The sequence below is a fragment of the Podarcis liolepis genome (assembly GCF_965112155.1).
Source record: "Podarcis liolepis genome assembly, chromosome: 3".
Taxonomy (NCBI): domain Eukaryota; kingdom Metazoa; phylum Chordata; class Lepidosauria; order Squamata; family Lacertidae; genus Podarcis; species Podarcis liolepis.
In genome coordinates this window covers 1,463,558-1,488,407 of record NC_139557.1, presented here as the reverse complement: position 1 = coordinate 1,488,407, position 24,850 = coordinate 1,463,558, and the positions used below count along the sequence as shown (strand labels likewise).

The 24,850-nt window shown below is 45.5% G+C and overlaps 2 protein-coding genes across 4 annotated transcripts in view; one reads left to right on the top strand and one right to left on the bottom strand.

Annotated features, from left to right (window-relative positions):
* CYP39A1 (cytochrome P450 family 39 subfamily A member 1) overlaps positions 1-6,732 on the bottom strand; it is a 72,571-nt gene extending 65,839 nt beyond the window's left edge. The window contains exon 1 of the mRNA XM_083495225.1: positions 5,624-6,732. The gene's annotated coding sequence lies outside the window, so the exon portion shown is untranslated. The remainder of the gene's footprint in view (positions 1-5,623) is intronic.
* Positions 6,733-7,496: 764 nt separating this feature from the next.
* On the top strand, positions 7,497-23,601 carry TDRD6 (tudor domain containing 6; the record flags this gene model as incomplete). 3 transcript variants are annotated; one of them, XM_083495106.1, is made up of 5 exons in its annotated part: positions 7,497-13,758; positions 15,613-15,731; positions 15,861-15,950; positions 21,466-21,526; positions 23,049-23,601. In XM_083495106.1, 5 exons carry the CDS (start codon positions 7,497-7,499, stop codon positions 23,093-23,095), a joined length of 6,579 nt encoding a protein of 2,192 aa, XP_083351232.1. In that variant the 3' UTR covers positions 23,096-23,601. The 3 variants fall into 3 exon arrangements, with proteins under 3 accessions (XP_083351232.1, XP_083351231.1, XP_083351233.1); XM_083495105.1 differs by having other exon boundaries at positions 22,256-23,601; XM_083495107.1 differs by lacking the exons at positions 15,613-15,731; positions 15,861-15,950; positions 21,466-21,526; positions 23,049-23,601 and adding an exon at positions 15,441-15,531.
* Between the last annotated feature and the right edge of the window lie 1,249 nt (positions 23,602-24,850).

The window sequence follows — 24,850 nt, the reverse complement described above, 5'->3', positions numbered from 1 at the left end:
GCAAGCCTGAGTTCATTCTGTGCTTTAGCTTTTCTGACTTTGTGTCTACACGTGCTGGCTATTTGTTTGAATTCCTCTTTGGTGGTTTCCCCCCTTTTCCATTTTTTGTACACATCCTTTTTTAATGTTAATTCAGTTAAAAGTTCTTTAGATAGCCACCCTGGCTTCTTTAGGCACCTTCCATGTTTCCGTCTCATTGGTATTGCCTGACGTTGTGCTTTTACTATCTCCCTCTTAACAAACTCCCAGCCATCATGAACTCCCTTTCCTTTTAGTATTGCTGTCCATGGGATCTCACCCAGCACTTCCCTAAGTTTTATGAAGTCGGCTTTCTTAAAGTCAAGAAATTGAGTCCTAGTATGCTTGGCTGCTCCTTTCCGCTGTATAGTAAACTTCAGAAGAGCATGATCACTCGCGCCTAATGATCCTTCCACATCTACCCCACTAACCAGGTCATCAACATTGGTTAGGACCAGATCTAAAATGGCTGTTCCTCTTGTTGCTTCTCCCACTTTCTGGACAATGAAGTTGTCTGCAAGGCCAGTGAGGAATCTGTTTGACCTTATGCTCTTGGCTGAGTTTGACGTCCAACAAATATCCGGGTAATTGAAGTCCCCCATTACTACTATCTCCCTTCGTTTTGCATGCTTGGCCATCTGTTCCAGGAAGGCATCATCTATGTCCTCCGTTTGGCTTGGGGATCTATAGTAAACTCCCACAATGAGGTCTCTGTTATTCTTCTCTCCCTTAATTTTGACCCAAATGCTCTCACTTTGGCTTTGAGGTTCTAAATCTTGGATCTCTTCACAGGTATACACATCCCTGACATATAACGCCACTCCTCCTCCTTTCTTGTCTGGTCTGTTTCTCTGAAATAGATTGTATCCCCCCATTATTACATTCCAATCTTGGGACTTATCCCACCAGGTTTCAGTGATGCCTATTATGTCATATTTAGTTTGCTGTACCAAGAGCTCAAGCTCATCTTGTTTATTTCCCATGCTTTGCGCATTAGTGTACAGACATTGAAGTCCATTAATCATTTCCCCGTGTCTCTTATTTAAGGATTTTTTCCTCCCACCACTAGGTCCACGTGCTGTTTGCTCCATTTGGTCTATGACATTTGGATGATCATCTTCATTAATTGATAGACTCCTACCTTCAGGAGCACTGTCTCCCTCCCCCACATTAGTCAGTTTGAAGCCCTCCTGATGAGGTTTCTGAGATTTTTGGCAAAAACATTTCTCCCAACCGTTGTGAGGTGCAGCCCATCACTTGCCAGAAGTCCATCTTCAAGAAACTGCAGTCCGTGATCTAAGAATCCAAACCGTTCCTGTTTACACCATTTGCGAAGCCAGCTGTTCACTTCCACTATTTTCCCCTCTCTCCCTGGACCACGTTGTTCAACTGGGAGGACAGACGAGATGACAATTTGTGCATTTAGTTGCTTCAATTTCCTGCCGAGAGCCTCGTAGTCTCTTTTGATCTTCTGGAGGCTATTGCTTGCAGTGTCATTGGTTCCCACATGAACCAAGAGGAAGGGGTATTTGTCAGTGGGTTTTATGATTCCTTGCAGTCGTTCAGTTACATCTTGGATCTTAGCCCCGGGGAGACAGCACACTTCCCGAGACATCTTGTCAGGCCCACAGATCACTGCTTCTGTTCCCCTCAGTAGGGAATCCCCTATCACCACTACACGCCTCCTCTTGGGTTTGGTCGGGGTTCTTCCGTGAGCTGTCCGTTCCAAGGTCGCCTGCACATTCCCTGAGGACTGACTTTGCTGCTCGTCTTCATATACCTGATCGACTGTAATGAGGGAGAGATCCTCAAATGGAGTCTGCTCTTCGTCTTCCATGCTAGGGGAGAGGACCTCAAAGCGATTGTGTATTTCTAAACAATCAGAGTGAACCCTGGGCCTCCTACTTCTTTGAGTCACGTTTCTCCATATATCTGGCTCCTGTGTTGGTGAACTATCCTCCGTCTCAGGGGAGTCCCCTGTCTCCTCCTTGGTGGTGACGGTGTGCTCTGTTGCTTCCAAGAAGAGCTCCAGCTCTCTAATTCTTTGGAGCGTAGCTACACGTTCCTCCAGTTGCTGGACTTTGTCTTTTAAAAGGGCAATCAACATGCAATTGCTGCAGGTAAAGCTGCCTGCAACCTTTGGCAAGATGGCAAACATTGCGCAGGAATCGCAGGCGACTGCAGCTGTTCCCTCCCCTTCCATCTTGAGATCGTATCGTTGGGGGTGGCTACAGAGGTCCTCCATCATAAAAAGCTTGAAGACAGGACAAATAACTTCCCCCACAAAAAAACACCTAGGTCTCCCCCAACAAACGTTTGAGACTAGCTCCCCTAGATCTAAAAGATGGGTATAACTGCGCGCGCCTAGCGGCGCGCGCCGCTGCCCTGCAAACTCTGATAAGCTCCTCCCACAGCTAATCCCCTGCCTCAACAGAAACCCTGCCCCCTCTGACCTTTACACAGGGAAAACAGCTAATCAGCCACAAAGAAACACACACACACAAGAAAACCCTTTTTGCTCCTTCTTCAACTGCTGCCCTGCAAACTCAGGACTTCTCTTCTCTCTGTACTCTGAAACATGAAGCCATATTTCATTTTCCTTCTTAGAATCATAGAATCATAGAGTTGGAAGAGACCACAAGGGCCATCGAGTCCAACCCCCTGCCAAGCAGGAAACACCATCAGAGCACTCCTGACATATGGTTGTCAAGCCTCTGCTTAAAGACCTCCAAAGTCGGAGACTCCACCACACTCCTTGGCAGCAAATTCCACTGTTGAACAGCTCTGTCAGGAAGTTCTTCCTAATGTTTAGGTGGAATCTTCTTTCTTGTAGTTTGGATCCATTGCTCCGTGTCCGCTTCTCTGGAGCAGCAGAAAACAACCTTTCTCCCTCCTCTATGTGACATCCTTTTACAGTGGTGCCCCGCAAGACAAATGCCTCGCAAGACAAAAAAACCCGCTAGACGAAAGGGTTTTCTGTTTTTCGATGCGCTTCGCAAGACGAATTTCCCTATGGGCTTGCTTCACAAAACGAAAAAGTCTTGCGATTTTTTCGCCCCCCCTTTTTCTAAGCCGCTAAGCTGCTAATAGCCTTTTAGCCACTAAGCCGCTAAGCCTTTAATAGCCGCTAAACCGCTAATAGCGCTAATCCGCTAAGCCACTAATAGGATTGCTTTGCAAGACGAAAAAACCGCTAGACGAAGAGACTTGCAGAATGGATTAATTTTGTCTTGTGAGGCACCACTGTATATATTTGAACATGGCTATCATATCACCCCTTAACTTCCTCTTCTCCAGGCTAAACATGCCCAGCTCCCTTAGCCGTTCCTCATAAGGCATCGTTTCCAGGCCTTTGACCATTTTGGTTGCCCTCCTCTGGACATGTTCCAGTTTGTCAGTGTCCTTCTTGAACTGTGGTGCCCAGAACTGGACACAGTACTCCAGGTGAGGTCTGACCAGAGCAGAATACAGTGGCACTATTACTTCCCTTAATAAAGTCAAGAAATTGAGTCCTAGTATGCTTGGCTGCTCCTTTCCGCTGTATACTAAACTTCAGAAAAGCATGATCACTCGCGCCTAATGATCCTTCCACTTCTACCCCACTAACCAGGTCATCAACATTGGTTAGGGCCAGATCTAAAATGGCTGTTCCTCTTGTTGCTTCTCCCACTTTCTGCACAATGAACTTATTCAATATTAACTGTTGTAAGCTATTCTGTTCCAAATAATGAAAATAGATCCTTTGTTATTTAACTGTGCATACATTGCCTTGATTTTTTTTTATATCAATAGACAGTATTATAGTTTTGGAGCCACAGAGCCTGAGCCTGAGCGCATTTGGTATTTACAGACATTTTGGAACAGACACAATGCATACAGGTCCAGGAGCAATGTGTCACAACTGCTGATCATTACTCATTTCTGTCTCTCTCTGTGCACTCCAGTAGTTCAACAGGACAGGACTTTCCTCACATCCACCATCACATAGACTATGGAGAAGCTCACCACATGACTAGCTGTGATGACTTGAGCTCTTTCAGCTTTTTCTCCACATTTTATCTGCAGGTGTCCAGCCACGGGAGATATTTGGAAGATTCCCCTTTTCTTCCCCTTGTATTTTGGGGCTGAAAAGAGCAGTGTGTACTCATAAAGAGCTCTGGGTCTCTGTATTCAGGGATTCTAGCAGCTGGCTTGCTCATTTATTTATCTAGGTCTTTATATACTTTTTAATATTCAGATTTTCTACGTGGTGTACAGTAAACCTGCAACTCATGCACATTTAACTTGTGCGCATTCAGCTTTATGCCCTTGGCAAAATTTTATTTTTAAATTTTTATTCTTTAAAGAGGACAGAAATGGATGGGCTGTGGGGGGAAAGACTTTGGCAATCCCACTCGCCATTTACACTTGCACTTGTGTTTCTACTTGTGTTTCATGAGGGACCTGCTTCCAGAACTGTGAGGGGAGAAAAACTCTGTGTGTGCCATTTGGCAATGACTGCTTTTGTCTGCCTTGCCCCACGCTCCAGGCCTGAGAGCCTCCCAGAAGAATTCTGTAGCCGGGGAGGGCGGGGGGCAGCTATCCCCCCATCAAGTAAATAAATAAAAATACTTAACTATCTGACTGCGTCGCATATAACTCATTCTGCACCCCCCCCCAAAATGCCTGCCCACCCTAAAATAAATCCTGGCTACGCCCATGGGCTTCCTGGGCTTTTGGTTTGAGGCACAGGTTGAGGGGTGCCAGGTACTAGCATCATCAGCTTTTGGGCTACTTTTGGATAGGAAGTTATTGGAAAGCCTTGCTTTTAATATTGGTGAACTTATGTTCACTTAAATTTTAATGTATGCTAATGCTGGATTCTTTTGTAATGAGATTATATTTTTTATTACATCTCAATAATGTACTTAAAACATTTTTATGTGAACTGCTTTCAGCACATACATATTTGTGGGAAACGTGGTATATAAATAAACTGACCATGAACTGAGTAAAATATCTGTTTATCTTCCAAGCTGTCATACATGTAGATGGAGCTATAATATCCAAGTACTGTTGTTACATTCATAGGCAATCTTGAAAAAATACTGGATTCATCTTAGAATAGTTGAGCTTCCCAAAGTGAGCTGATTGTTAGTATCATGCTGACCTAGCAAGGTTTGGTGATAAGACATGACCTTTGAATCAAGCTACACTATAGGCTATTTAATCATTAATGAGTATATGCTACATTTTTTTCACAAAACATTTGTCTGCTTACTAAATGTGATGCTGTTTGTTGTCCTTGCCAGTGGCGTAGCGTGGGGGGTGCAGGGGGGCCCGGCCGCACCGGGCGGAACATCTGGGGGTTAGGGTTAGGGGGCGCAAATCCACAGGTTAGGGGGCGCAAATTACTTGCCTTGCCCCGGGTGCTGACAACCCACGCTACGCCACTGTTCCTTGCTTATAATACATTTATCAAACTTATGAGTAAATTTTAAAATCCCAAAAATTTGGTATAATACAATTTAAAAACACACACACCAGACAATATTTCAATTAAAAACCAAACTGGTATAAACTCCCTTTGATGCAACTTCCTTGCCCCATTCTCCGTTTTACTTACTTGTGGTCTCTTGGGTTCTTTTTCTTCCAGCCACCCTTCTTAGCCCCTCCCTCTCTTTTCCTCTATCGGTCCCTCTTCTGCACATCTGCCTTCAGCTAATTTTTCTATAATTCCTCCATGAAACTTCAGAAATACTGTTTCCCCTCTCATGATCTCTGCAATGGGGAATCCTCCATGCAATGTCGTCCTACATGCTTTGCCAGCCTCTGATTACTAAGACCCATTGTGGGTTTCTCAGAAATAAGTCATTCCGATGAATCTCATTACATTTTGATGGAGTTACAAGCTTGGTGGATCAGGGGAATGTTGTGGACATAGTGTATCTTGATTTCAGTAAGGCTTTTGACAAAGTCCCCCATGATATTCTTGTGAGGAACTTGGTAAAATGTGGGTTGAATGAGGCAACTGTTAGATTTGTAGCTGGTTGGCAGACCAAACCCAAAGTACTCATTAATGGTTCCTCGTCATCCTGGGGGAAAGTGACACATGGGGTGCTGCAGAGTTCTCCTGGGCCCGTTGTTGTTCAGTGTCTTTATAAGCGACTTGGATGAAGGAATTGAGGGGATGCACATCCAATTTGCAGATGACACCAAACTGGGAGGGGTAGCTAATGCCGCAGAAGAAGAATCAGGAATCAACATGACATTAACAGATTGGAGAACTGGGCCCAAACTAACAAAACGGATCTTAATAGGGACACATGTACGGTTCTGTACTTAGTAGGCAGGAAGAGCATAAATATAAGATGGGGGACACCTGGCTTACATGTGAAAAGGATCTAGGGACCTTGGTGGACCACAAGCTTAACACGAGTTGACAGTGTCATGCAGCAGCAGAAAAGCCTAACACTACCCTAGGCTGCATCAAGATAAGTATGTCCAAATCAAGGGAAGTCATCGTATCACTCTATTCTGCCTTGGCCAGACCATACATGGAATACTGCGTCCAATTTTGGGCACAAAAATGTAAAGTTATTGACAAGCTGGTACATGTGAAGTGGGGGCACCCAAGATGATCCAGGGTCTGGAAACCAAGCTCTATGAGGAACAGTTGAAGGAGCCAGGGAAGGAGAAGGTTGAGATATGATAGCTATCTTCAGCTCTCTCAAGCGCAGTCCCATGGCTTCTTTTCTCCTGCTCTGGAGGGCAGGCTTTGAACCAATGCTTTCATATCACAGGGAAGGAGATTCCAAGTAAACTTCAGGAGCTGTTCAACAGCGGAATGGTCTCCTTGGGAGGTTTCCTTGGAGGGAAGGCCATCTGTCCTGGATGCTTCAGCGAAGATTCCTGCCCCTTAGGGTAAAGGGCATTTGCAGCCTGCCTGTGACCTGGCCCCATGAAGCCTCCTCTCCTTGCCTCAACGTGACAGACTGATTTCTGCTGGCAACCCAAATGTCAGCTCCCTCTGAAGGCAGCTCAGCAACAAAAGCAGGGAGCGCCTGCCCAACTTCTCCGAGGTGTTGTCTGGGGGGCAATGAAGGCTCGCTCCTTCCCGGAGGAAGGCGACGGACACCTTCTGCTCCGGCCCTGGAGGAGACCGGCCCGGGGGGCGGGTGGGAGGATGGCGGGCGGAAACAAGCGGGCCAAACAAGCTCGGCTGCTCCGGCAGGCCGCCCTCGGCAGCTGGACTGGCGGGACCCTCCCTGTCCCGGCCACGGCCTTCCCGAAGCGCCGGAGGGATTCCGTGAGGTAACTCGGCTCGTTCCCGCAGGGAGGGGCGCGGGCGCGCGCGGGTGGGCGGGGCGAGGAACGGGCTCCTCCCCTCCCCCTCCCCCTCCTCCTCCTCCGCCGCCGTTGGCCCTGCCGCGTGAGGGCGCCGCTGTCCGCCCGCCCGCCCGCCGCCCGCCTTCCCTCCGCCCGCCCGCCGGCCCGCCATGTGCTCTTCGCTGCCGAGCCCGGGCAGCTGCCTGTCCCTGCGCGTGTCCTTCGTGGAGCTCCACGCGGAGGCTCCGCTGGTGCGGCTGTGGGGCCTCCGCGGCGAGCGGCGCGAGGAGTACCTGCGGCTGGCCGAGGAGGTGCAGGCGCGGGCGGGGCCCCGGCTGGCGGCGCTGCCGGGCGCGGGGCCCCTGGCGGCGGGCGAGCTGTGCCTGGCGGAGGCGGGCGGGCGCTGGCGGCGCGGCCGGGTGCTGGGCCTCCTCCGCGCCGGCCCCGCGCCCGCCTACCGCGTCTTCCTGCTGGACGAGGGCCGCACGCTCAGCGCCGGCGCCCAGGCCCTGGCGCGCGGCCCCGCCGAGCTCTTCCAGCTGCCCTCCGAGGTGCTGGGCTGCGTCCTGGCCGACCTGGCGCCGCCCCAGCGCCGCAGCTGGACGCCGGCCGCCGCCGAGTTCCTGGGCCGCCTGCAGGGCCAGGAGGTGTCGGGCCTGGTGAGGGACGTGCTGGTGGCGCAGCACATGGTGGTGCTGGAGCTGCCCTGGCTGCTGGCCCAGATGCGCCACCTGGGGCTCGCCGGCCACCTCTCCCCCAGCACCTTCGCCGGCCTGCTCGCCACCTCCCTCGGGGCCCCCAGCGCCCCACCCCAGCCGGCGCCCGGGGGCCCTGCCGCTCCCCGCACCCAGGAGGACCCCACCGCCCTGGACTACTTCTACCCGCAGCTGCAGATGAGAGTGACGGAGCCCATGCTGGTGACCCAGGTATCCGACCCCAGCAGGATATATTGTCAACTGCGCAGCCTCTCCAGAGAGATCCAGCTGCTCTCGGACGCCATGCGCCAGGCTTTCGAGGCCTCCGCTGGGAAAGACTTGCAGGACCCCCTGCCGGCCCCAGGATCCCCTTGCGCCGCACGGGGCATCGATGGCTGCTGGTACCGGGCCCTGCTGCTGAAAGTAGATCCTCTGGGTGGCCCGGAGGAGCAGCTTGGAGAGGTGGCGCAGGTGATCTGTGTGGATTATGGGAGGAAGGAATTTGTGACAAAGCAAAACCTGCGCAATTTGCCTGCTGAGTGTTTCCGAATGCCGGTGGTGACCTATCCTTGTTCATTGCAAGGTATTACCGATGGAGGCTGTGGCTGGACCCGCTCTCAGATAAGTCAGCTTAAAACATTGCTGTTGAGCAAGGTGGTGCAAGCCCACATTGAAGCCTACTGTCCCTTTGAGCACCTCTACTATGTTACTCTCTATGGAGAAGATGGCCTGAACCTTAACTGCCTCTATGGGGTCCAGGCCCATTGTCTGGAGCAGAGCCTCCTTCACAGCAGTCAAGAGCATTCCTCTGACTTAATGGCTGAACTAAAGAAGGTAGGTGCCACAGCCAAGGAAGAACGTGCCTCTCTGTTGGGAGTTCAGTCCATGCTTGCTGCTGACCCACTTCCTGTTGTGCGTTTGAAGGCTGGTGAGTACCACAATGCTCAAGTGTCCTTCCTCCAGGATCCCACAGACTTCTGGGTGTGCCTGCAGGAGCACCGCCAACCCCTCCGTTGCCTCATACAGAACTTAAGTGACTTCTATTCTCAGAGTAAAAAACTAGAGGGCATTCTGATTCAGCCCAAACCAGGATCCCTGTGCTGTGTCGCATTGAAGGAGAACTGCTATCACCGTGCTGTTGTCACCAAGATGCTGGGGAAAGGAATTGAAGTTTATCTGGTAGACAGAGGAAACACTGAAATTATTGACTTGCATAAGGTGAAGGAATTGCTTCCCCAGTTCAGAGAACTTCCTGCTGCAGCACTCAGATGTGCATTGGCTAATCCTTTCCCACCGGGCCAGTCATGGAGCCCAGATGCTGTAGACTATTTCAGGAAAGCCGTGCTAAACAAGGAGCTGGTAATCAAGGTCTTAGGCATGCAAGGGGACATGTACATAGTGGAACTTTTTGATCATTCACTAGCAGGAGAAAAAAACTTGGGCAAAATTATGTCTCAACAGAAGTATGCTGAGCATCATAAGGGTGAGGAATTAGAGAATCTCCAGAAAGTGACCAAGGAGCCATTGAGGAGCACGTCTGGAATAGAGGGCATAGGGCAGAAGCCTGTGAGAAAAATTTTCCCCAAAGATGAAAATGAACCCTCGCCACAACGTCACAGTTCAGCCCCTTATCCTACCGAAACTTTGATCGTCAAGCAGCAGTCCAGTGAAGGTAGTTGCTATTTGTCATGCAAAGCATTTGCAAAAGAGGATTCTAGCATTGCCCCAACCCCTTCACTCTATGTTATGCAAAACTACTCTGAAATAAAGCCAGGGTTTTCTAGTGAAGGGCATCTGGAAGTTGGAAATACAGTAGATGTGGTAGTATCTTATACAGAAAGTCCTAGTCTCTTCTGGTGTCAGCTAGCTAAAAGTTCCCAAGACCTGAGAGCACTTATGGCTAAAATTCAAGATTATTGTATGCATTCAGCACAACCCCGTGAATGGCCAAATTCTGTATGTTTGGCTAAGTATTCTGAGGATGAGAAGTGGTACAGAGCTCTTATTACTAGTAAAGTATGTTGTGCTGAAGAGGTGGAAGTTGCATATGTTGACTATGGGAACAAAGAGCGTGTTTCACTAAAGAATGTCCGTGCAACTAAGACAGAGTTTCTGACGTTGAAAGCTCAAGCTTTCAGATGTAGCCTTTACAACTTAATTCAGCCAAATGGTCAGGATCCGTTTGTGTGGGATGAAAAAGCCACTGAAGCGTTTCATGAATTTGTGGATTCAGCAAGCACATTAGAACTGAAATGCACCATATTTGCTTTTGCAGCATTAAACAATACAGATTTCATCAATATTGTGGACTTGATTACCCCTTTTGAAAGTGTGTGCCATTTTTTAACAAAGAAGGGTCTAGCCAGATGTGTGCAGCCTCAAAAACCTCTAATATCTTCTGTTCATCTTCTGTCATACTATTATTCTACACATGACATTAAAATAGGAAGTGAAGAGGTGGTTTATATCACACATGTTAATGATCCCTGTCACTTTTACTGCCATCTTGCTAGAAATGCAAATGTTATTGGGCAGTTAACTACTAGTATTGCTAAACTCAGCAAAATGCAGTACAATTTGGAAACATCACAGGGCCCTGGAAATGTGTATCTTGCAAAGTATATGGATGGCTGCTGGTACAGGGCAGTAGTAACTTCAGCAAAAGATACCAAAGAAGTTTTCTTTGTGGATTTTGGGAATAGGCAGTTGCTAAAGAATGGAGACTTGGTCCTAGTACCAAATGATGCTTATGAGTTACTGCTTTTGCCAATGCAAGCCATAAAATGCTCTCTATCTGATGTTGTTGATGTTCCAAAAGAAGCTTCTGCGTGGTTTGAAAAAGCAGTACTAGATAAGCCCTTAAAGGCTTTAATTGTAGCAAAAGAACCTGATGGAAAACTGATCATTGAACTATATGATGGTAAGATGCAGATCAATGCAAAACTGAAAGAGAGTTTGCAGTACAGCAGAGGGACGGCCAAATATACAAAAAATGGAGCTTCAGCATCCAGATATCTGCTCACCAGGGAACAAAACACTGAAAAAAGGCTATCTTTGACAGAAATGGATAAACCAACTTTTGAGGACAAGACGTGGAACAATGAAAATTTGGATATAGTAGGCAGTAGCAAACACACTGTTGTATGTAGAGAAGTAAGACAATTTCAGCAGAAAACAAAAAGAGAGGTGACAATTCAGCAGAAAACAAAAAGAGAGGTGACAATTAAGCTTCCTGGACCAGGGGGGAAAAATAATGGAAATGATCCTGTAACAGATAGGAGTCATAGAGATTCCATGCTAAGCAGAGAAACTCCCCCTGATAACATGAAAAGCAGAAATCAATCTGAAACTAATACACACTTTTCACTTAAAAATATTTGTGCTTTACCTCAAAAAATCATAAGCCTTGGTCTTAAAACTTTGGTGTATGTTTCTCATATAAATAATCCATCCGACTTCTATGTTCACCTAGTAGAAGATGAGCCCTTGCTTGACAGCATTTCAGAGAAACTAAATGAATCTGAAAATATTGAGAGCCTGAATGGGCAACAGCTTCACATAGGAGACATAATGTGTGCATTGTTTTCAGAAGATGGCTTATGGTATCGAGCTGCAGTTATTGAAAAACCCTCTGGTAAACTGGTGCGGGTGCAGTATATTGATTATGGCAATACTGCACTGGTTAGCATCTGCAAAACAGGTAGACTCCTTGAAGACTGTTCATCAGTCCCAGTGATGAGCATTCATTGTTCATTGTATGGAGTTAAGACCACAGAGCTTTCAGAATGGACACAGGAAGCAGTGCTGTATTTCTCCCAAAGGACAAGTGATACTCAGCTAAATGGCGAATTTGTGGAGAAAACTGAAAGCAAATGGAACATTCATCTCTGTGACAAAGATGGTAATATAGCAGTGGATTTGGTTAATAATTTCCTTGAGTACAAACAACCTCCTTTGGGGGAAACATCTGACAAAATGGAGAGTGACACTGATCTGATAAACCTGTGTGAAGTTGCTGTTCCTGATAAGTATAGCAAACCTTTCAATATGTCAAACACCAAATCCTTCCTCTGGAAGATTCCGAAGGTGGGTCAAACTTTGAAAACCTTTTTGATAGTTGCAAAGAGCCCAGGATATTTTTGGTGCCAGTTTGCTGACTCAGATGATATTGGTTTAATTGAAACAAAGCTTCAGGAAGCTGGAGAGCTTATGGGCATAGATGTTGAGGATATAAAAAGTGGCTGTCCCTGTCTAGCAAAGAATAGCGAAGATAATACCTTTTACCGAGCAGTTATTAGCAGTGTAGAGGGGGAAACCTTGAGTCTCATTCATATTGACCATGGAACCGAGGAACTTACCAGTGCAGAGATGATCAGGCAAATTCCTGATGACCTGCTGGTAATACCACCTCAAGCATTTCTTTGTTGTTTGTTTGGCTTTAACTCTGCTGAAGGTTTGTGGGCTGAAGGAATAAATAAGATCTTCTGTGATGTCACGGCAGACTCTCTATTAGACACTACCATCATGGAAAAACAAAATGATGACCCTTTTGAAATCCCCTTATTTGTTGTTCAATTGGAATGTCAAAAAATCAGCATCAATGAACAAATGAAACCCTTTTGGAAGCCTGTTGTTGAAGACTGTGCCTTAACTTTGACGAATAGTATTCACAAACCCGAAGAACAGATTAAAGATGTAGGGACAGATAGTTCAAAGGTGGTTATAAATGAAACCAAAGTATCTGCCTGTGCACTAATGCCTTCAGAAGATCTGTTACGTTGTTCAGAGGCATTCCAACCGGCAGATAAGTGTTTAGTTGCTACAGGGAGTGGTAATTCATTTGGAGCATTTTCCCCAACTTCTTCACCCAAATCTCAAACCAAGCACCACCAAACCACTTCTGAAGTACTTGACATTGGAGACCAACACACTGTGTCTGAAACATTTAAAAAGGGAACTGACTATTCTGCATTTGCAAAAGAAAGTGATATACCAAATTTTGCAGATGTTACTGAAACACAGCTTCCTAATGGTGGTGAATCTAAGGTGTTAGAACTAGATTTGTTTGAAACTCTGAAAGAGACTGAAGGCCAAGCAGAAATGTTAACACTGGATACACGTGAAGGACATTTAGCTGTGGATGAAACACTGTGTGTGTCAGATTTGGTGCCTGTTGAGGTGGTGACTTTATCAGATTCAAATCAGCTGCCTTTTCAACTGAAGATGCACCCATTTGGAGACACACTGGATCTGGAGACAGTTGAAGTGAGCCCTCCCCTGTGTGAGGAAACACGAGAGAGAGCAGAATTGGACTTGCTTGACATGACACATGCAGAAGGGGAGTTAGAACAGCGCTCTTCACTAAAGGATAAAAGTGACTGTTTACTGCTGGAACCTGTTACACCTGAAGTGTATCTTTTACAAGCTGGTGAAATCAGGGAGGATATGTTGTTGGAGCTGCCTGCGGATAATGAAATCCAGTTACCATTTTCAGAAACTGGATTCAAACTGCAAGACTTCTTTTGCCGTGAGGACATTGTGGAGGTGTGTGAAACAGGACAAGAAAGCGAAGGTTACTGTTGTCTAGCAAGGCAAACTCTGCTGAAGAACCACATTGAAACACAGATGAGCCATGATGCGGGTGAAAGATTTAAAGAGAGCAATTTGGTTGGAGAGGATTCTTTGAGAAGCACACTGCTAGATGAAGAAGCAGTTGACATTCCAAGTCACAGTACAGGTAAGACAGTGCTTGTTTTTACATTGCTTACTTTTAAGTGTTGCAGGTGACCTGTGGTGCATATGGTGTCTCTCGCTGAAGAGAGTTACTCTTACTTTGCAGGTTTTGTTATGTAAGAATACTGTAATAAGTGGTCGCTAGGAGGAGGAATTGTACAGAAAGAAATGAATGCAAAAATTGTTTCAAGGATTGCAATCACCACCACTTAGGAGTACTATTTGTCAAAACTGAAATGTATTATTGAATATAGAATGAGTAATGACATTATTTTCCTTTTACAAAACATTGTAAAATTGTTGGGCTCAGATAAATGTGCTGGTTAGTAAATACTGTATAGATATATACTGAAGTAAAAGAAAAAATTGGCTTTTTGAGATACACCTGTTGTAACATTTCTAGTCACATGGTGTGCTGCTCCCTTCTGGAAAACAGGAATTCTTGACAATGCAAAACATGCATTAAGGGAAAGGCCCATTCATATTTGTCATCTCTTGGTGGGCTCTAGCTAAAGTTGTTGAATAGAATGTTGTGTAGGGCTCTTCCTTTTTTTATTATTGCAGGTAGATAGAAGGTCAGCAGCAGTAGCTTTACCACGGTGGTGGGAAAAGGTGCATCCACTGAAGTTCTTCTGTCTGTGCACCAAGAAGCAAGAGTTACTCCCTGTTCCATCCATAGCAATATCCACAGCAGCATTGTTTAATGCTTTCTTTGTTTTTAACTCTTCTCTGGACCTATGAAGTGCATGCTTCATTTCTGTGCACTTCAACATCATCAGGGCTCTTTTGGGTTGGCATTGATAAACTTTAACAAGTAGAAATAGGCTTGTAACTGCACAAGCAGTTCTAGCTCCATAGGATGGTATCCAGTTGCAGTGTTTCCACTTGTGCAGCAGATTCCTTCTCACAAACACTGGACTTCCCTTCCCTTCCCTTCCTTCTGCAGTCGGCCTCCGGAGCAGATAGGGAGTTCTGGGTGAGGGAGAAGAGAAGAGGGTGAAGTCCTGTCTCATCTCCTAGCATGATGTTTGAAATCTATAGTGATAATAAAGAATAGGCTTTCACTGTGGGGTTATGAAATGCCAGAAAAGAGATGTCATAAAAATATACCTCCAAAGCTGGCAGTGTTATTCATGCCCTGTTTGCCTTTTGTCTCCCTTCCCCTTAAAAACACTTCTGGGGTCCTGCAGAGACTAGCCAGCCAGCCAACATGAAATGCCCGCCTAAACAGATAAGTGGCTAAAGCAATAACACAAGTGGAGGTAGACCAGTCTTGCAGGACAAGGAGCTCCACAGCCTGGATTCCAGAGCAGATGCTTAAGAAGCAAATAAAATTATGGATTGCATAGTACCATTTAGAATGAGAAAACATTTATGCACAGTAGTTAGAGATAACGTGAGCAGTGCTCATGTTCCTTGCATACGCATGCAGCAGTAGGACTTCTCTCACTCTTCCTTGCACACGCCCCACACCCACACTGCTGGTTTCTTTTTCTTTCAGCGGTTGATCAGTCTAGCGGTGACCATTTTTCTGTTAGGAAGAAAATGCCCAACAGGCATATTATAAATTGCCCTAACTTCAACTGTTAACTAAGATAACTTCAGACTGTTGACTAGTGGTCAGGTGTTGCAGTGGAATACTGAAAAAGCAAGCTGCCTTCAACGTAGTAAATTGTCTGTTCATAGATTGAGTCAGCTGTAAAAAAGACAACATGGAGGGAAGCCTTGAAATCTGGCAATACTGCTTGGGAGTTGTCATAGCTTTGGACTGCAATCGGGAACCCTAGAGCTTCATTTTAAATTGCTTATGCCTTGCAGTGTGACATCTTAGAAAAATAGTGCACATTCTCTGTTTCAGAAAAAAATGAAACTACTTGCAACTTAAATGGCTTTGATATTGGTTCCAAATGCATGGTGTGGTCTGGCATTCATTGGTACAAGGCTCAGATTTTAGGCGTATCTGCTGAAGGTACAAAGGTAAGTCAGCTTGAACATGGTGAATGAATTTGCCACATGTAACTGGATCTTGTTATGTCAATGATACTTGTCCATTAAGGTGCCCTATAAAAGTTACGTCTGTAAAGATTGCATTCTTTTTACATAAAGGTTTTGAATCTTTCAAGTGGAAATGAAGAGGTAGTAAGTCCTATCAATGTTTGGAATCGGATTCCTGAACAGGATGCAAGTCCAACTGAGGTAAAGTATTTTCTAAAATTCCAAGTTGCTTTATTTTAATTATTTAAAAACATTTTCATTAGAACCCAAGAGCAGTAAGACACAAAACCCAGAAAGAATTGTACGGTATAATACAAACCAAAACAATGGAATTGTTAAATCCAAAGGTAGTCAATAAAAATAATAATAATAATAGAGAAAATCCAGACCTACTACTGGGGTTGTGCAAAAAGTTACACAGAGCAAAACGAATATCATTGTTGAAAAAGACAGTAGTACAGGGGCCACCAGGTGGCGCGTTGGAAGATGGCCGACAATAACATCTCTCTGACCCATACGAGGTAATTAAGGGGCTGCTATGGGAAGTATGCAGTCTTCCTACCCCCCCCCCAGTCCTTCCTTCCACCGCCTTGCCAGCGGTGTTCACAATGCACCCCCTGATCCGAGAGATGGGGGTGCCAAACACTTGGCACGAGCCCTCGGTGAAGTCAGATCTTCCTGACGCCGATTCCAATTAGCGTGTGCTGGTTAGCTTCAGCTCGGAATTATAATTGGAAACATACGATCGGAATGAAGCTGAAGCACACACATCAAGTAATGTTCGAGAGATAAGACTGCTGATTAATGGATCTCTGTGACCGGGAGTGACGGATAGATAAGTAAATCTTCTGATGAATCACCACTAGGAGACTGTATGTTTGGAACGAAGGGGGGTGGAGGAAAAAACTCTTTTTTTTCTTTGCACGATGTGATATTAATAACCCTTCACCCCAGATAGAAATAAGATCATTGCGTTTTTACTAATCACAAGCAGGAATTCAAGAACTGTGTGGGATGGATTATAACAGGAGAGAGGATTGGTGAACGGTGAGAAAGAGGAAAATTTTTATGACGCAGTTAAAAAATGGCGTCTCGCCAAGACAGGCTTGCTGGAGAAAGAAGGACAGGGGGAGGAGAATCAGGTTCATTCGAAAGAGAAGGAATGTTGGAACGCAAGCTTGACCTGACAGAGCCTCCTGACTCATTTGATTTATTTGGCAAGCCTGAGAAAAGTAAAGGACAGACCGAAGATTTTTTTTGATTTTTTTTATGGAAGCGTTGAACAGAGGCTGTCCCTGAGCGATATGATCTTTGGAGAGTACAAAACCCACACAGAGGATGCCTGTTTTCAATCTTCTTGTGAAAATTATCAGAGATCGCAAAGAAAGGAATATACGATAACAACAAGAAGAGAAAGAAAGTAATAAAGGACTATCTGGATTGAACTGGATAGAACTGTCTAATCAAAGCAGTAATATAAGTGATGTTTGGACTCGTGCGGAGCTTGATGTATGGGTACCCGCAACAAAATTTAAAATTTGGCTGTATAATTTGGAACTAATGTGATTTGGATAATGTGATGTGATTGGCCTGTTAATAAAAATTATTTTTTTAAAAAAGAAAAAGACAGTAGTACATAATAAATAAAGTTACACATCTCTCCAAATAAAATCCTACTTTGTGCAACCATATGTTGGTCTTGTCATCTAAGTCTCAAAAAGCCACCAAGTGGCTGCAAAGTCTTGTGGGTCAGCCTCCCCCCCCCCAATGGCTCACAGATGATGAGATATGGCAATATAGAAAGATTTTTGAGCCAAGTGTCCAGAGAAAAAGTTGAGACATCCTTCCAACCCTGAGCCATTACCAGATGGCGGCAACCAAAATAGAAGTTTACAAATTGCATTAACATTTTCATTGACAAACGTAGAAAGTAAATATAAACTGGGGTCCATCATTAACCTTTCTCCTGTAAACTGTCAAATTCCCTGCACTATTGAAACCCCAAATTTATGAACATAGTTACAGTCCTGCCACAAATGCTTGTAAGTCCACCATTCAGTCCGGCCACACCAGAAGGCAGAGAGCTTGCCTGTGTCATGTGTCAGGGTAAGAAGCCGATCACTTTTATAGTGTATTTTCTCACATGTGCTGAAATTGCAAACCAAAGGATTTGGTAGACCAAATCCTATTCAAATGAAATAGGATTTGACTGTCTCTCTCTGCTCCTGTGTGTCTCCCTTTTTCTCTAACACAAGTGAATCAGCTGATAAAATGATGAGGCTCAAATGGTTTTTAAGTTGTTCAGACAACTGGCATATCCTCAATCTACCCCTGTTGGTTAGGTTAGACCTGATTATTTAGATCTGGTTTCTTATAGATAGCCTTTAAGGATGGCGGCGAACAGATTGAGGTTGAATCCTGGCAAGACAGAAGTACTGTTTAGGAGGGACAGGGGGCGGGCGGGTGTGGGGGACTCCCTGGTCCTGAATGGGGTAACTGTGCCCCTGAAGGACCAGGTATGCAGCCTGGGAGTCATTTTGGACTCACAGCTGTCCACGGAGTCACAGGTCAATTCTGTGTCCAGGTCAGCTGTCTACCAACTCCACCTGGTACGCAGGCTAAGAGCCTACCTGCCCGCAGACTGTCTGGCCAGAGTGGTGCATGCTCTAGTTATCTCCTGCTTGGACTACTGCAATGTGCTCTATGTGGGGCTACCTTTGAAGGTGACTCAGAAACTGTAGAATCCAGAATGCGGCAGCTAGACTGGTGACTGGGAGTGGCCGCTGGGACCATATAACATCGGTCCTGAGAGATCTGCATTGGCTCCCAGTACATTTCCAAGCACAATTCAAAGTGTTGGTGCTGACCTTTAAAGCCCTAAACGGCCTCAGTCCTGTATACCTGAAGGAGCGTCTCCACCCTCATCGTTCAAGCCTTGACACTGAGGTCCAGCTCCAAGGGCCTTCTGGCGGTTCCCTCATTGCGAGAAGTTAGGTTACAGGGAACCAGGCAGAGGGCCTTCTCAGTAGTGGTGCCCACCCTGTGGTACGCCCTCACATCAGATGTCAAGGAAATCAGCAACTATCCTATTTTTAAAAGACATTTGAAGGCAGCCCTGTTTAGGGAAGTTTTTAATATTTAATGCTGTATTGTTTTTAATATTCGATTGAGAGCCTCCCAGAGTGGCTGGGGAAACTCAGCCAGCTGGGTGGGATATAAATATTATTATTATTATTATTATTATTATTATTATTATTATTATTGATAGCCTGAGATAATCCCAGGTATCTTGACCGCTTTTGTTTGGGGCATAGAATTGGTCTTCCCCGCTGTGATGTGCATTGGGCCAGAAATAGGCAGGCCCTCCTGCAGGCTCTTTTTTTGACTTCTGACTCCACCAGGGAGCAGGAAGGTGCAAGTGTGCTATGCTTCTGAAGCATGCAGTGAACCTATTAGAGCATAGGACACTGTTAGAGCCAACAAAGAGTACCATCTACAAGTATTGTAAGTCTCCTGCTTGGCTTTGCACTCTGGCTCTCAGCCTGAATGTCCTCTGCCCCATATTTCCATTTCAAATCCTTTTCCTCTTCCTCCCTCAAACTAGTGGCTATCTTTTGCAGTAAGAATGCTCCACTGCCTAGACCAAGCAGAATGGTGGGTTGTAGCCAACAAAATTGTTTCATTAGCACAAGGACCTTCTTGTGTAACCTAATTTTCCCTTTCTCTCCTCCGTGTGCCACCAGATTTGTTTTGGGAGCTCCCCAATCCTCTGCAGTAGATGGGGGGGGGCTGTAGAGAGAGGATGGGGATGTTCAGTTGTGCAAGCAGAAGTCCTTGCATTAATATAATTTTATCCAACAAAGTTGCCCCATGTTAGCAGTAGCTCACACCTCGTACTCATTTCTCCTCTCACTCATGTCCAGCAATAATTCCTCCTTTTTTCTGCGCTAGCAGGGGTGAGGCTAAGAGAGTTCATTATAGAGGCAGGATGACGTGAAAGTAGCAGAACCCTTTTTCTTGCTTTCTCACTATCTTGCACAGTGGTGTAAGGAAAACATGACCTGGGCATTGAATGCTGAGGGTAAAAACTTGTTTCTATCTATATTTTATCCCATTTTCCTTCTCAGATGCTTCTCTTCTTTCTGCCCTAATCTATACCCTTAATGTCTATCCTGGAATTAAGCATTTGGAATAGCCTTGCTGATGAAGAATTAACATGGCTTCTGCAATAATAAATAGGATATTGCTTCTCTGTAAGTGTTTTTAGAATTGTGAAGTGTGTTGGTGTTGTAATATAACTACTTGTTGTGTGAAAAACTAGAACCTTATTCAATAATGTACATTATTTGTTAATTGAAAAGACTTGAGCTTGTTCCTTGTTATCCAGCCAGTGGATTTGTAACTGGCTGACTGACCAAACCCAAAGGGTGCTCATCAATGGTTCCTCTTCATCCTGGAGAAGAGTGACTAGTGGGGTGCCACAGGGTTCTGTCTTGGGCCCGGTCTTATTCAACATCTTTATCAACGACTTGGATGATGGACTCAAGGGCATCCTGATCAAATTTGCAGATGACACCAAACTGGGAGGGGTGGCTAACACCCCAGAGGACAGGATCACACTTCAAAACAACCTTGACAGATTAGAGAACTGGGCAAAAACAAACAAGATGAATTTTAACAGGGAGAAATGTAAAGTATTGCACTTGGGTAAAAAAAATGAGAGGCACAAATACAAGATGGGCGACACCTGGCTTGAGAGCAGTACATGTGCTAAGGATCTAGGAGTCTTGGTTGACCACAAACTTGGCATGAGCCAACAGTGTGACGTGGCAGCTAAAAAAGCCAATGCAATTCTGGGCTGCATCAATAGGAGTATAGCATCTAGATCAAGGGAAATAATAGTGCCACTGTATTCTGCTCTGGTCAGACCTCACCTAGAGTACTGTGTCCAGTTCTGGGCACCACAGTTCAAGAAGGACAATGACAAACTGGAACGTGTCCAGAGGAGGGCAACCAAAATGGTCAAAGGCCTGGAAACGATGCCTTATGAGGAACGGCTAAGGGAGCTGGGCATGTTTAGCCTGGAGAAGAGGAGGTCAAGGGGTGATAGCCATGTTCAAATATATAAAAGGATGTCATATAGAGGAGGGAGAAAGGTTTTCTGCTGCTCCAGAGAAGCGGAGCAATGGATCCAAACTACAAGAAAGAAGATTCCACCTAAACATTAGGAAGAACTTCCTGACAGTAAGAGCTGTTGGACAGTGGAATTTGCTGCCAAGGAGTGTGGTGGAGTCTCCTACTTTGGAGGTCTTTAAGCAGAGGCTTGACAACCATATGTCAGGAGTGCTCTGATGGTGTTTCCTGCTTGGCAGGGGGTTGGACTCGATGGCCCTTGTGGTCTATTCCAACTCTATGATTCTATGATTTCAGTAAAGTTCTTTTGAAGTAAGTTTTGTTTAGGAAACTGATTCAGAGTTTAGGAAGAACATTTTTGTTGCTGAATGCTGGTTTCTAATAAAGGCTTACTGCAAGTTCTCTCCTGTAACAGAAGCCCTTGCGTAAATGAGTAAAATGAGGAGCACTCTCTATATTTTGCACTTGTCAGTGAATTGTAGTTCAGTACTATCTTACAATACCATTAAGCAATACATTGGAAACAGCTATCAAAATATTATTTTGTTCTTGAGATAATTATTTCCCCTTCCTTTCACTACAGATATTAGACAACAAAAGGGATACTGTGCATTCAACTGTCAAGCCACCTGTTGGCACAGAAGGTAAGATATTTGGAAAATGTTTGAATTTGTAACTTGTACGAAATAATATCTAATCTTCTATGTGTATCGTATATTTAATCCTTGCCTCACTTCCGCTCCCTCTTGCTGCTGATTAGTCCTTTTGCAAGTCTTCTTTTCATGCAGCTAGAATTCTGTGAGGGAAGAGTGAGGATTGCTAGCTAGCTGCAGCCTCTCGTGCTGCCAGCCCTGCCTCCCTTCGTCCTTTGGAGGGCAAGCGTCCGCAGCAGATGGACCTGGTGTGATCCTCTCCCAGCTTTGCCTGCCACAGTTTGTTATGCATCATTAGCCAAGGGTTGCTGTAGTCTGTGAGGATTCCTCCTCCTTGACCAAGTGTGCATTCAGCATACTTCAAGTTTTGAGTGTTCTTGAGAGTGAGGGGTCAGAGCAAAATAGTGGCTCCTTGGTGCACCAACCCCTCTGCTGCTCAACAGTGTCCTTACTGGAGCTGGCTGGCCATTGTGGTCTTGCATGTCATGTTTCAGTCTCCCAGTTTGGTTGAACTGGGTGATTTCAGCATTCAGGCTGAGTTTCCATGGCTGAGAGGCCCAGGATACCATGGCCTCCATGTGGGACTGAACCCCATTCATGTAGCACATACTTTGGAGCTAGTGCTTTGTTTTGTCCTGGCTGGGATGATGGCTGCCTGGCTATGGAAGGGCAGTGCATGGCCCCTTTATCATATAATTTCAACTGTCTGGTTGTATTTAGATTCACAGGGCCTCCCAAACACCTCAGGTGTGGGATGTGAAGCATGGCTTTGCAAGGGACATCCTGTCTCACGAACCTATTAAGAGTTCTTTGAGAGTGTCAACAAGAACATAGAGACGATCCAGTTGACACAGCATACCTGGAATGCCTAAAAGCTTTTGAGAAAATACCTTACCCAAAGACACCTGAGGAAGCTTATGGTTGGCAGCTGTCTGTCTCGAGAGGCAATGCACTGCACCTCCTGAGGCAGAAAAAAGAGGAGGAGAGAAGCAAAGCATAAACTTTGGAGCAGCCTGCATCGGCCTGGCACTCATTTTCCTGGAGCAGAGGAGAAGATCCCTGGATGAGTTGTCCCTCCCATTATAAAGGGACCACAGTGATATATCCCATCCAAGGAGCCCCTCCTCTGTTGCAGGAAAATAGAATGTGGGATTCAGCATGATAAATTAATTTTCTGCAGGGGGTGGGGAGGATTTGCTTCGCTCGCCCATCAATTGGAGTGGGGAGAAGTGCTGTTGTCAGAACTGTGAAGCAGTTGGCAGGGAGGCCAAGGTCTACGTCTCCCCTGTGCTTTTGTTTCTTTGCTTTCATCTCTGCTCAGTCTTGATTGTTGCCTTGTCATTCTCGGGTACTATTCTGTTAGCTGTGGAACTTGTGAACGAGAGTTCTCTCCCACTCTCAATTTTGCTGGAGTTTCAGATCAGTAGAATTAAATTTATTGGAACTGGTCATGTGAATAAAGTCCCTCATTATTTCAATGACAACTGATATCAGAAAAATTGTCTCTTTACAGCTGTTGCTACTGACAGATTAACGCCTGTAAAGGAAATGTGTATTTAATACACTTGAGAGCACACACAACCCTCTATGGCATAAACAGTTAACTTGCCTGTGTATCCTACAGTGGAGGAAGTGAGTGGCGTTTCAGATGGCAGTGCTGATCTTCCTGCTTTGTGGATATTGCACTAAATTGCACCTGAGAGATGGAGGAGTCTTGCACACAAGGCTCTTTTGTTTTTGGCATTGATGACAAGCGTTTAATGGGCATGTCCTCTTCCAACCAGAATGCCACTTCTGAGTCTTTAAAATATGTTCCACTCAAGTATGTTCATTTTCTAACGGTACCCTTTGGCAAACCTCAAATATGTGTTCATTATCTTTAATGTTAAAGTTTGTTTAAGCTTTGGAGCATCTTTGTAAGAGAAATACTCTTCCTTGCGTATTTTGAGTGCACTTCCATTCAAACCATTTTTTTTTTAAGCCTTAGCTGTATGAAAGGCTTTGTGTTTTGTTACTTTTTTGTTTTGTTTAATGAAACAAGAATAAAGTTTATAGTGTGGGTAGTATTCATTCTTGCCGTTTCTTTTTCCTGCTTCACGGATGGTGTGTGATCTCAGCCATTATAAATAGGCTACATGCATGATTGACCGTACACAGAGATGTGGAACTATGCTAAACCTTGTAATATAACTTATAATACTGTATACAGTGGTACCTCAGGTTAAGTACTTAATTCAGTCCAGAGGTCTGTACTTAACCTGAAACTGTTCTTAACCTGAAGCACCACTTTAGCTAATGGGGCCTCCTGCTGCTGCCGCGCTGCCGGAGCATGATTTCTGTTCTCATCCTGAAGCAAAGTTCTTAACCCGAGGTACTATTTCTGGGTTAGAGGAGTCTGTAACCTGAAGCGTATGTAACCCGAGGTACCACTGTATAGGATTTTTGTACAACAATGCAGAGTTAGGGGTATGGTAGGTGGGGATCAGTCTGCCCAGTTTGCAGTGGGTTTATAACAGTTACAGCTTTGTTAGTTACAGCTTGCCAAGTTTGGTTCCCTGCCCTGTGTGACACCAATCACTAGGCAGCTCAATTAGCTCATTGTTGGTGATGGATGGCTGCACTTCCTCTGCCCACATGGTTTGATTTCAGACTTTGTGGCCAAAGGAAACAAAGTTTGCAGCCAAGCTTGTGCCACAACACAGGCAAAGGAAAACACTTCAGCTAACATTAGGTAATTGGCAGGTGTGCAGCCCTTTCCCATCTGTTGAAGTGGTCTTTGGGGTTGGAGGTAATCAGGATCTGGCCCACTCTTTCTCAAGGGGATCTCCCAGTAGGAAGCAGGATGCTTATCCCACACCAGGCCCAGCACCTCTGCCACCAGCAGGAGAAGTGATTTTTCTTGGCTCTTGTCCAGGCCACCATGACAGAGAGAGGCTTAGCAACAGGTAATGTGTCCCAGCAGCCATCATGATCAAGTTTGGCAATAGGAAAGAAAAGGCTAGCCAGACTAGAAGCAGCGATCCAAGTTTATGGAGTCCCAAGATTAGGGCAAGGAGCTCACAACTGCACAGAAGCAGTGGTGCCATTCCAGAGGGTTGGTAGCTGCACTCACTTTTAAGAAGAGGCAAGGCTGGCTCACTTGTGAGATGGTAGAGCATGTGTTGAGGCTACGTCTGGTTCTCCCCCGCCCCTCAGATTCCATTCCCGTGCTCTTTCCCCCAGCTGAGACAGCCATCTTCTGCAAGGGAGAAGCACCCACTATCTCCAGGCTCTGTTGCCCTATCTCAGCCCTTCCCTCATTCTTCTCAACCTCCT